The sequence below is a fragment of the Oryctolagus cuniculus genome, chromosome 12 (assembly GCF_964237555.1).
Source record: "Oryctolagus cuniculus chromosome 12, mOryCun1.1, whole genome shotgun sequence".
In the NCBI taxonomy this organism is placed as follows: Eukaryota; Metazoa; Chordata; class Mammalia; order Lagomorpha; family Leporidae; genus Oryctolagus; species Oryctolagus cuniculus.
The window spans coordinates 43,006,994-43,019,830 of NC_091443.1; the positions used below are offsets into that span (position 1 = coordinate 43,006,994).

General features: G+C 42.5%; 1 protein-coding gene across 9 annotated transcripts in view; it reads right to left on the reverse strand.

Annotated features, from left to right (window-relative positions):
- Positions 1-12,837, reverse strand: part of AKAP6 (A-kinase anchoring protein 6) — a 618,005-nt gene that overhangs the window by 351,183 nt on the left and 253,985 nt on the right. For 2 of the 9 annotated variants that reach the window (XM_070053773.1, XM_070053772.1), the window contains exon 1: positions 5,406-11,438. The exons of the other annotated variants lie outside the window; for them this stretch is intronic. In XM_070053773.1, the coding sequence (XP_069909874.1) occupies positions 5,406-5,483 (78 nt within the window). In that variant the 5' untranslated portion in view covers positions 5,484-11,438. Of the gene's footprint in view, positions 1-5,405; positions 11,439-12,837 lie in introns of those variants that run through there. 9 annotated transcript variants of the gene reach the window in all.

The window sequence follows — 12,837 nt, forward strand, 5'->3', positions numbered from 1 at the left end:
ATTATTCATATAATCAGGGAAAAACAGTAGAAATTATATTTAAAGCAACTGTATGTGTTTAAATGCAGTTGTATTCAGTGCCAAAAATCCACAAGTGTGAAAAATTGGTGTTCACTTGGTATAAGCTTCATGTTCCTAAATGTAAACCACCAGACTCAATGGAATTTTTCTCTGAAAGCATTCTTCCCATATTCCTAGGGGTTCTTTAACATGGAACTAGGAGTAGCCAGCTCCATCCAATCCTCTCCTTCCAATTTATTTTCCTAAACTCTTTCCCTGTGTCTTGAGACTACTTCCTATTACTAATACTAATACTATTTTATTCTGAGCCAACGGGGACAACACAGCAGAAATCAGGAACTGCTGACTATTACACCAAGGAATCTCATCCACTTTCTTTCTTAATTCAGGCATTGTCTCTCCCTTGACCTATGCAGCTGGCCTCAAGCCATCCCTATTTCCTGTCTAAAAGAGCCATCATCATCTTCCTTCATATCTAAGCATCACAATGTAGTTTTATAGGTTCCAGGAGCTCCTCATAAAATCCACCTAGACATTTACCTTCTTTCCCGTTACTGGTACCTGGAGCAGATGTGTACCTCAGGCTAAACTCAGTTTTCCACAAGTTGATTTTTCTGGCATCACTTCATGTGTCTTCTGATGGCAGAAGTCCCCTCAACCCCTTCTGACTTCCCCTGCTAAGGACACTTAGTCTATCTTTCATCCTATCATCCCTAGGCTGCTGGTTTAGCACGGCTGCTGCTTCACCTCTTCACTCCAGGTGGAGCTGGAATTTTCCTCCTCACTATATTCTTAATCATTCAGACATGTGTTTAGTGGAAGGACTCTCGTCCCCCTGACATCCACTCCACAGTTTCACAGATCTGAGCACGATGTCTTCCTGACACATTTGATGACAATCAGTGAGTTGGCTTGTGGGCACACGTGTGTGTGTGTGTGTGTGTGTGTGTGTGAGAGAGAGAGAGAGAGAGAGAGAGAGAGAGAGATGCTTCGAGAACTCAGATCACCATACATGGCAATGCTCAGCATACACTTTGCTCTGAGTCTTAGAGCCTGCTTTTTGCATATAGGGCTGATATCCCCTAGATCTGTAAAGCTTTGTAGATGATTTGCTAAACCTCAGCCATTCAATGCCTATTGACAGGATCATCTAAGACTCTCTGATCATATTAACTATATTTATATAATGTTTACTAGGATCAGGCACTGTGCTGAGCATTTCATAGCTACTATCTAATTTAATGTTCATTGTAGTCCTATGAAGTAGATGCTATTAGTGTGACCATTATTCTATAGAAGAGGAAAATGAGGCACAGTTTTCTGTCTCATACAGCCATGTAAGAAGTGGAGATGGGAGGCGGGGGGTGGCATTGTAGCATAGTAGGTTAAGCATCCGCCTGTAGCACTGGCATCCCATACGGGCATGGGTTCAAGTCCTGGCAGCCCCACTTCCTATCTAGCTCTCTGCTGATGGCCTGGGAAAGCAGCAGAAGGTGGCCCAAGTATTTGGGCCCCTGAACCAGCGTGGAAGACCTGGAGGAAGCTCCTGGATTCTGGCTTCAGGTCAGCCTAGCTCTGGCTGTTGCAGCCATTTGGGGAGTGAACCAGCAGATGGAAGACTTCTGTCTCTCCCTCTCTCTGTCTTTAACTTTGCCTCTCAAGTAGATAAATAAAATTAAAAAAAAAAAAGTGGAGCTGGAATTTGAATCCATATAGTTGCGCTCCAAGAATCAACTATCTCAATCACCACTCTAAATTGTCTTTCATTTTTAACAAGATATCTATAAATAAAAATGCTTCACTACTAAAATATCTGGCTAAATCTGATTTTAGGAACCAAAGTAATAAATATGCCACAAAGCATTTTTGCGAGTCCTTCAGCGTCTTTCTTCAGCTGTTTCTACTTATGTATCGCTCTCCCCACTCCCTCCCCTTCTCTCACCCTCTGTCCCCATTTCATTCAACTCTGTAATTAAGAGAAATCCTCAACATGGCCCCAGTGGCTAAGAGTTTTAATCTTCACCTGGAAGATTCAACTATGGTTTAAAATATGGTTAGATAAAAGTCTATATATGGGAAATAAGGATCAAAAATCCAGTAAGAGTCTTGGATTGCTTAATCCAGTGTATGCTTTTGGCAAAAACATCCAGTGATGTTTTAATGAGTGAAACTAATTTCTGGCTTCAAAGTCTGCTCATCACATTCAAATTTAAGGATGCAGGTGAGCGGGCTGGTTGTATAATCTAGCGCAGCAAACAAAAGTTGGTCTCGGTTGACTTTCCACAGGGAGAAAATTCGGGAAATGCTTTTCTTGACGCTTTGCTCTTCATAGAATTGAAGCAGGATAGATATGCGAGCTAGGGTGGGCAACCCAATCTATTGCAAGCAGTAAAAATGTCACAACCACCTCCTGACAAGAAACAGGCCCAGCCTAAGGCTGACCAGTCAGACCCCAACCACTTCCTTGAGCTGGTCAAAGGAGATCTTTACGGCTGACCAGCCTTTGCTTTATTATAATAGCAAAAAGCATAGCCCTAGGTGGAGACTGAAGATGCTAATGAAACATACAACATATGTTACAGCACGTTATCCCAATTACACCTGCACAAAGAGCCACGCAGAACACGATGAAGGACACACTCATTGGTAATGGGTGCTTCCCCAAGTTGACATAAGAACCTACCTCAGAGCGGGGACTCTACCTCAGCCGCCCCTAGGTGTGCAACTTATTCTGCAGCGTGCTCCCACCCACCCCTCAAATGAGTACTTCTGCTTTGTCAATAAACCTCATCTTCCAACTGGCTCTTGTGTCCCACCCTTGAGTTCTCTCCTGCATCAGTGACAAGAACCTGGACCTCTTAGCCACCCCCCCCCCCCCACCAAGAGAACTGTCAACACGCACCTGCCACCAGTCCTTCAGGACACCTTGCCCAAATGTCACCTTCAAAATAAGAACTGACAACAAAAAGATTCACTAAAAATGGTAAATTGGGGAAGATAACCTGAACCAGTTGGAGCCACTGTGAAGCCAGAGTGGCATCATGATTAAAGGAGCAGGCTCTAAAGACAGACTCAAGGACTGTCCTAGCATTACAATGGCCAACTATGGGGCACTGAGAGAAAAATGCAACTTCTAAGCCTCAGTTCCCTCATTTGTTTAGTGAGTTAGGACTAGGACACACACCACAGGGCAAGAATGAAACTGCTACTACATGCAATGTACCTGACACATATATTAAGTGTGAATAACAATTCACTGTATTACACATTCATAAACCATTGGAAGTAAAGAATAAAAGAGCACTGCACTGAGATACCCATTCATTTGTATAATGCTCATCAGGTCATAGCTCTACGTGTTCTTTCCCAGTGGGAAGGTTTTTTAAAAAAAAGTACTCCCTAGGTCTCAAATACAATATAAAGTGGAGAATGATTGTGCTAGAGCTGTGAACATGAACAAAGGAAACCGCTACTAACTGGATGAAAGGTTAGTGTTTTCTTCTGTTTTGCCAAAAGCTGATATACTTTCTGTTCTCCAAAGCCAAGAGTATATAAATAAATTTACAGAAATTTAACACGGAGATCTGGAATCAGAAGACATTGTGGAAAGTGAGTGAAGTACAAATATCAAACAGGATTTTAAAATAAATGCTAAAGTGAACTGGAAACATATTCTGCAAAGGAAACATAAATCCTCTTCTTCCTCTGGGAAACGAGTTTCCACGAAGAAGTAATCCTTATTTCTTTTATGTGTCCATGAACTACAAGCCAGCCCCACCTGAATTTCAGCTTGGTTAAAAGTGAGTCTGCCAGTCTGTTTACCTCGAAATCTTTCTTCTTCAGAGAATCCTAAGTAAGCAAGGTACTAACAGTAATGGTTTTTTATATCATACGAGTTGTTTGCATATATAGAGGTTGAAACATGTAAAATTACCTACATTCAATTGTCTTTGACCTACAAACCAGAAATCTCATATGGTACAAATTCATTTTCCGTAAGTTGGACAGATGCAGTCTTGGAGGAGTTTTGCTTCACTGCCTCAAAATTTTTGTGTCATAAACCAAATACTTTTATGGAACTGGAATCACTTCATGCAAAAGAAATTAAAATATCTTATCACCAATGAAAAAACACATGGATGTTCACACTGACAAGAGCAGTAGGTAGGCCAGCACTGTGGCGTAATGGTTAAGCCTTTGCCTGTGGCACTGGCATCCCATATGGGCGCCGGTTTGTGTCCTGGCTGCTCCTCTTCAGATCCAGCCCTCTGCTGATGGCCTGGGAAAGCAGTGAAAAGATGGCCCAAGTGCTTGGTCCCCTGCACCCAGTTGGAGACCCAGAAGAAGCTCCTGGGAGGCTGTTGTGGCTATTTGGGGAGTGAACAAGCAGTTGGAAGACTTTTCTCTCTCTCCTGACTATAGCTCTGCCCCTCAAATAAATAAAATCTTGGCTGGCACCGCGGCTCACTAGGCTAATCCTCCGCCTAGCGGCGCCGGCACACCGGGTTCTAGTCCCGGTTGGGGCGCCGGATTCTGTCCTGGTTGCCCCTCTTCCAGGCCAGCTCTCTGCTGTGGCCAGGGAGTGCAGTGGAGGATGGCCCAGGTGCTTGGGCCCTGCACCCCATGGGAGACCAGGAAAAGCACCTGGCTCCTGGCTCCTGCCATCGGATCAGCGCGGTGCGCCGGCCGCAGCGCACCGGCCGCGGCGGCCATTGGAGGGTGAACCAACGGCAAAGGAAGACCTTTCTCTCTCTGTCTCTCTCTCTCACTGTCCACTCTGCCTGTCAAAAAAAAAAAAAAAAAAAAAAGTCTTAAAACAAAACAAAACAAAAACAGGAGATTCATGACCCAATTGCACAATAAGGTATCCTTTCCTTGATACCTTAGTGCAATGACTAACAAAAGGAAAACAAAGGCTCCCTGCCCTCCGCACTGGGCTAAAAGCCACACGTGTGGTGGATGAACAAGTTCTGCTGAGAAACAAGATCAGGCACTTGGCTACCATGTAAAGCACTAGATTTCCAGTCCTCCCCCCTGCAATCCACACCCCTTCAAATGAACCTTGTCCAGACAGGTTACTAAATAGTTGCAAAGTGCTTGGATTACGAAACCAGGGATTCAAGAAGCAAGCAGCTAGCCCTACCATTTAAGCATTGGGAGCTCTTCTTCCCCCATCCCACTCTTCTTCCCTTCTCCCCTCCTGCTTTGGGATTTTCATTAGACTACGACATTTGACTCATTCTGAGAGCAAACACTACAGTTTCTGGTTTTCCTAATTTGAAAACCAGATGGCCTGTACACTTAGCCCCAGGGAAGAAGGAAAACAACTTGTTATCAACAATTTCAGTTGTTTCTAGTTTTCAAAGACGCAATTCCACTCTTACCTGCCACACATGCACCCTAGAGGCAGTATGAGCAACCAAGGGAGCGGCTTCCAGCACATCACTGACGTCAGGGCCCATCCCTCATTTATTCTCCTCTTCATTCTGATTCCTGTCCCCACTGCCCAAAAATCAAAATAAAATACGATTCTAAATTGTCATCTAAGTTATATTGGAATTATTGTTTCAAAACATATGGTAAGAAAGCTATCAGCCAATCTTAGAGAAAATAAATGCAACACATAAAAACTACTTTCCACAAAGCAGTTCCAACATTCCAAGGAGATTTAAATTTACGTAAACGTACGTGTTTGAGGGGACTTCTGGACTCTAATCATTCCAGTCAGATACAGTCCAACCAGCTGAAACTGGATTTTCACTCTTTGTAACCCATGTGGCATTCCAGACATTTCTAAGAATTAGGATTACATCATTTTCTGGAGTTTTTGTCTTTAATACAAACAGCCATTATATTCCATTTTCACGACCTTTAAGTTCTCAATATCAAATTACCCAGCTGTTATTTCAACCTCTCTCTGTTGCTAAGAGATGGAGATGGTGGCAGACCAGACCAATTTTCTTCAACATAGAATTGCTAGTTGACATAAGAAGGAACTAAATTCAGCCAATGCACAATAAGCCCAACAGTTGGCAGCCGGGCTGTGTGTCTTTTCACAGCTGCAGGAGACAGTTGGTTCAGAGAACCCCGTCGCCCATCTCCCTGCCAACATCATCGCCATGTTTTCATGCATTCTCTACAAAGCCTCTAAGCAAAGGGTGGCCCTGCCATTTGCATCACAGGGATCAGTCTGCTGTAATATTGCCTCTTGTAGAATTAAGTTTCGTGGCTAAAGACTGTAATCTTTTTCCGGGACAAACCCTCCTTTAATAAGAAGAGAGAAAGCACTTGCCGCGGAGGCTGTGGGCAGCACTTAGACTCTCCCCACTCCCCTTCTGAGCAAGGCACTTATTCCCCCAGCTGCCAGGAGTGTTGGCTGCTTACAGCACTCAGCTGAGAGCTCTCCTGGGAATTGCCCTCAGCTGCCTCCACCAAGGTCACTCGCTTCCCAGAGAACTTCCACAGCCAGTGCCTGCTCAGTGCTGGGGGGTACAAAACCTGGGGGAGGCAGGGAGTCACTTCAGAGTTCAGGATATGAATGACCACAACTTTTATACATTTGCACAAAGGTTCAGCTTCTCCCTTGGCTCTCAGGGCTCACCCAAGAAACTTCCAGCATGCAAATCTCAGAGCCTAAGAATCTGGGAATTCAACCTCAGACAAAAGTAAACTCTCAAGCTTCTCATTTCTTTTAGCAAAGTCCTAGCTGTCTGTATATTAAAGTATGAAATTTCAAAAGGACTAGTTTTCTTGGTTTACACATAGAAGTGTGCCAGTACAAAAGTCCTAACCCAAAATGCTTGATACACTGCAATATCTGTGCTGCCTTAGTTGAGGCCAGTAATGCAATGTCCAGTTCTCATCCTTAGCCAAACTCCAGGCAGTGAGCAATGCCAATAGAATCACTTTAAGTGAGTTTAAATGAGGCAGATAGCAAACTACAAAGCTAGCTGATACCTTGTATGCAAGCGCATGTTTCAAATAATGTTAATTGTGCAATAGAGATACTAGCTGCAGCTCTGACGGAGATACAGAATGCCATATACCCAAGATGGGTGAGAGAACGTTGAAAAGGTTTACAATAAAAGCTGAATACACTCAGGGGCAAGGAGTGTACAGCGTTGTCAAACTAAATCCTAGCTGTTGGCCATGGACTTGGGTTGCCCCACAGACAAGGAAGACTTGACCACAAGAGAGTTCAGCATGGTAATAGTTTAGGAAGCAGCACCATGGTCTTGCCTTCTGGTCCATGGTGTCTTATTACTGTAACTGCCCATAAGTGGACTGCATAACTGGTTATGCATCAAGTTACCTTGGCTTTCTTTAGTTGTGTGACGAGGAAACACTAGGATCATGAAGAAAAACATAAGCCTAACCTGTGGTACTTTTATTTTAGTAAAGCCTAATTTTAGTGGGAAGTTTAGTGAGTGTGGAGGTATCATTTTTGAAATGTTTTAAAGATTCTTGAAGTTTTAACTTGAAATATTTACTAGCCAGCATTTGAGATTTTATGAAAAGTAAGAAGTAGGTGTTTGGCACAGTGGTTCAAATACCACTTGGGACACCAGCATCCTTATCAGAGTGCTTGGTTCAAGTCCTGGCCCCGGTGCTTTGGGCCCAGCTTGCTGCTAATGCACACTCCGGGAAGCAGTGGTGATGGCTCAAGTACCTGGGTCCCTGCCTTCCCAGTGAGAGACTCAGACTGAGTTCCAGACTCCAGCTTGGCCCAACCATGCCTATTGCAGGCATTGTGGAGTGAACCAGTGCATAGACACTCTCTTTCTCTATTTGAAATAAAATGAAAAATAATTTTAAACATTGATTTTAAAAAGAATTTGATTTGTTTTATTATACAAAAGAATCTGGTTTGTCATAATTATAAATTCAGTTTATTATACTTTAATAAATAATTTATATTTTAATAGATTAAATTAATAACTTTAAAAAATTTTTTTGAAAGAGTGTTAGAGAGAGGGGGAGACACCGAATGAGTGAGAGAGAGAGATCATCCACTGTTTCATTCATCAAATGGCCACAATGGCTGGGACTGGGCCAGGCTGAAGCCTGGAGCCTAGACTCCATCCAGGTCTTCCACAGGGGTAGCAAGGGCCCAAGTATTTGGGCCCTCTGCTGCTGCTTTGCCAGGTGCATTAGCAGGGAGCTGCATCAGCAGTGGAGTAGCTGGTACTCCAACCGGTGCTCATAGGGAATGTTGGCATTGCAGGCGGTACTTTAACCTGCCACACCACAATGCTGTCTCCTAGTTTATCGCATTTTCAAAACTTGTCTGGGTCCATAGAAAGATACACCTTAGGCTTCTAAGTTTATCCTATTATGCATCTAAGGTGTTTAAGATCATTAGATAGATGTCTAAAGAAATTTAAATTTAGAATGCTATTAATTTGTTAAACTGGTGAACTAATTGAACATTAACCAAAATACAAATGCCTATGACAGCTATTATTTTCATAGCAAATTTACCAGATTTATAAACAAAGACATGATAAGATAAAATTAATATCTGAGAAAGGTCAAGCTTTAAAATTTCAAATTCAATAGTAATACAGGCTCTATTTGATCATCATCTATTGTCAGAAATTATTTAAGCCTTACTTTCTACTGTCCAAATTATGATTCTTTCACAGCAAACTTCCACATTGGTTAGCATTTGCAAGCCCTAAAATTTCAGAGTTGGCAGTTTTCCCCTCAGCTAATCTAAACAGCTCCCTAATTATGCTGCTCCAGAGACAAAGCTGACGGATCCGGGTGGAAAGGACTGTACCTTCTTTGTTCAGTTTCTGAGCTGAGTCTCAGCAACAGCAGTGATACAACTTATATGCAGTAAGCCATGAGTCAGAGAAGAAAATTGCGTAACTTTTTCCGAGAATAAAATATTATAAATCCAAAATTGCAATCACAGCCCTTAGTCTTGGTTTGGCGGATGTTCAATCACTGGGTGGGGATGGAGGGGTTCTGGATGAGTGGGTAAGAAATCTCTGAAACTGTGCTTCTGAAATTTTAATGTTCATGTGAATCACCTGGGGATCTTATTAAACTATAGGCTGGATGTGGGGTAGGGGGTGGTTGGAATCAGAGATCCTGCTTACCTAACAGTCCCCAAGTACTACCTAAGCTTTCATCCATAGACTACATTTTGGATAGCAAAGCTCTAAACATCAGTATCCCGCTTAACATTTTGTGGTTTTTATTAGCAGTGATGCTTCTACTGGGAGTGGCAGAGAAGGAATGACAGTATGTAAGTGTTAATCACGGATTAACATGACATCTAATATTAGTCATATTAGTCATATTAGGAGGAATTGATGATTGCCATTTGAAGATTTATTGGTTGACAGAGCAACCGAAATGAAAGAAAATCAGTAATTTCCCAGCAACTATTTTACCAAGAAAAAAAAAGATAGACTGAAAACTGATAAAGTATGTCATACGTGCATGTCAATAAATATGTCAATTCTGATCACTGGGTGACTGAAAGCATAATTCTTCATTTTAGAAATAGGTATAATTCAATCTGTGTTTTACAATGGCTCTCAGGCCAAGATGCTGTTTCTGTTAACTAGCAAGGCAAAAAAAGGAAAGCTGTGAAAAGCTTGTTTCTCTTCTAACACTAGGTGGAGCCAGAGTACAAATAAACAGGAAAGGGGCAGCAAAGGGCTTCCTTTGCCAGGATTCAATTAATGATTGAATTAATCACCACATCTTGCACACTTTCTTACAGATTCAGATCAACACTGCCTTGATTTGATTCTGTAGGTTACTAGACATGTTTTAAAGTTTACTACTTAAAACACCAGGAACCCACTAGCAGTTTAATATGTCACATAACAATACTTTTTTAAAATGTATGAACATTTGTGCGGATGTGAATTTTAATTCTTCTTATATTACTTGTGGGATATTAGTTGTCACAATGCTCTTTATACACTGCATACAAAGGAGGTTGTGAAAAGCTCCTCCCTTGGAGATTAAGAGCAACACAAAACCCTCTATTGCTTTCACAGGCCTGCTTCAAAGCAGGTTGATGAACTTTACCAGACAATGCCTTGAAATAATTTCCTGGCACAAGGACTCATGGCAGAACAGCAAAGCATTTCCCCAAAACTGCATTAGTTCTCACAGTAGACCCCGTGAGTCAGGGAGGAGAGGAGTGACAAAACAGAGGGGGGATCAGCACATTTGCCAGTGGAACGCTTAGTTAATACCTCTCCCAACAGTGTCACTACAGAGGTTAGGACGATCTGTTTTACACATCCACTAGACAGAGATTAATTAGGACTAAACCTGCCTACTGTTCAGATTTCATGAAGAATCACTTGGAACAAATGTTCTAAGATCAGAATCCCAGAAATAATGATGTTGTTGAAGGTGGTGTGTGGCTGCTGAAGCCAAGGAAGGCAAGTCCAATTGGAACGCGGGATCTTTGAGGATTGGAAGTCTTTGGAGGTTGTTGCGATGGCACCGCTTTGATCACAACAATACAACATGAAGCAAGGGAGTACCTGGGAGAGAGAATGGAGAGAGAAAGATGGGAGAATAACAGAAGATACCAAAACTAAAGTCTCATTTTGCAGTTTTGCCTCAAGCCATGGTAGTGGAGATGTGCGACCATGAGACCCTTCCCAACACTGGCTCTACTCTACCCTCAAGGAGCTCCCAGACTAACGCTGTGGTGCTGTACTAACAGAGGGGAGCTAACTGTCACTCCATGGGAATGCAAGGCACTGTGTCATGAGGCTGTGGTACAGTCATTTCCTCGAAAGAAAATAAAGCATGTAGGGATGGAAACTAAGTCCAGCACCTCAAAAGCCATAGTGTAAGCAATTATTTTTGGTGTGAAACCAGCTTTGCTAAATGTGTCATTTCACTTGCTCTTCATTGATGTCACCAGTATTAATAAAATATTTACTGTGTTCAAGGTACCAGTGCTCCTCTTAACCTTCAAGTAGAAAAACAAGTCTTCCTCTATTCTGAATGCTACTGTGGGATGTGGGCATCTTAACCAGCACTTTAATTGCTAGGCTAAATGCACATCCCTAGATTTTTTTTTAAATGGAAATTGTCAAACATACAAAAGCAGAGAACACAGTTCAGCATTGTGGCTTATCTGGTGAAGCCGCCACCTGCAATGCTGACATCCCATGTGGGCGCCAGTTCAAGTAACTGCTGCTCCTCTTCCCAACCAGCTCCCTGCTCCCTGCTAATGCACCTAGAAAAGCAGCAGATGATGGCCTGAGTGCTTGGGCCCCTTCCACCCATGTGGGTGGCCTGGAAGAAGCTCCTGGCTTCGGACTGGCCCAGCTCCGGCTGTTGTGGCCGTCTGGGGAGTGAACTAGTGTATAAAAGACCTTTTTGCCTCTCTCTCTCTTTGCCTTTCAATTAAAGTTAAAAAAAAAAAAAAAAGCCAAGAACACAGGATAATGAATTTCCATGTACCCACTCCCCAGCGAAAATAGTGAAATCCTTGGCCAGTCTCATTTCATCTATGTTCCCACCTCTTCTCAATGACTTCAAATTATACTGAAGCAAATCCTAGACAACCTGCCATTTCGCTGAAATAATACTTCAGTATATATTGTTAAAAAATCAAGGACTCTTTAAATGTAACCACACACTATTATTACAAAGCCACAAAAACTAATTCCTTAATATTATCAAATATCCAATCAGAGCCCAGATTTCTTCAATTGTCCTATATTTATACATTGTTTGTACAACTTATATTTGAATCAGGATCCAAAGTGAATACATTGATTAAGGCGTCTCCTCTGTCACTTTTTAAAAAAAAAATTTTTTTTTTATTTATTTGAAGGCAGAGTTAGAGAGAGAGAAAGAGAGGCAGAGAGAGAGAGAGAGAGAGAGAGAGAGTCCCCATCCAGTGGTTCACTCCCCAAATGGCTGCAATGGCCAGAGCTGCGCCGATCTGAAGCCAGGAGCCAGGAGCTTCCCTACAGGTCTCCCACATGGCTGCAGGGGCCCAGGCACTTGGGCCAGCTCTACTGCTTTCCCAGGCCATAGCAGAGAGCTGGATTGCAAGTGGAGCAGGCAGGTCTTGAATCAGCACCCACGTGGGATGCCAGCACTGCAGGCAGCAGCTTTACTCACAATGCTATGGCACCGGCCCCCTCTATCACTTTTATTTTATTGTCTTCCTATCTCTCATACTCTCCTTCTCCTGGAATTTTGTTGAAGAAATCGGGTTGTTTCACAAAATCTGGATTTTGCCAGTTGCAACTCGATGGTATTATTTATTCAGTCTTCCTTGCCTCTTTGTTTCCCGGGAGCTGATTTTATTCTGGATCCCCCACCACACCCCCAGTAAGACTAATCCATGGAGGGTGTTGTATGGTTTTGTCAGTGGCGCATGGCTGTCTTATTTCTGTGATTTTATCAGCGTGATAATCACTGCCAGTAGCCCTTAGGTGGATATTTATCCGGTCACTCTGACCACCTACCATAAATTCTCCCGGAGATTCCTGAGGAGCCACTCAGGGGAACAATGTTTTCTTGCAAGCATGTCCACAGCCTTGATAATTCAAGTTCTATTAGGCTGAATACTTCCATCCCATATTCCTTTTCCAATTATCCTAAATATGTTACTCCATTATCTTTTGGCAATAAAGTAATCAGCTGACAAAAAATTCTGCTGAGAGTCTAATACTGTTTCCTTTATTAATGACTTAGGTGAATGGCCTGGATGACCATAGAATTTTTTTTTCTGATTATGTTTCCCTTTTTGCAGTTCAATGGTTTTCAGTTTTCTGGACTTTTTTACTCATATGCGTACTGCTTTTCCAG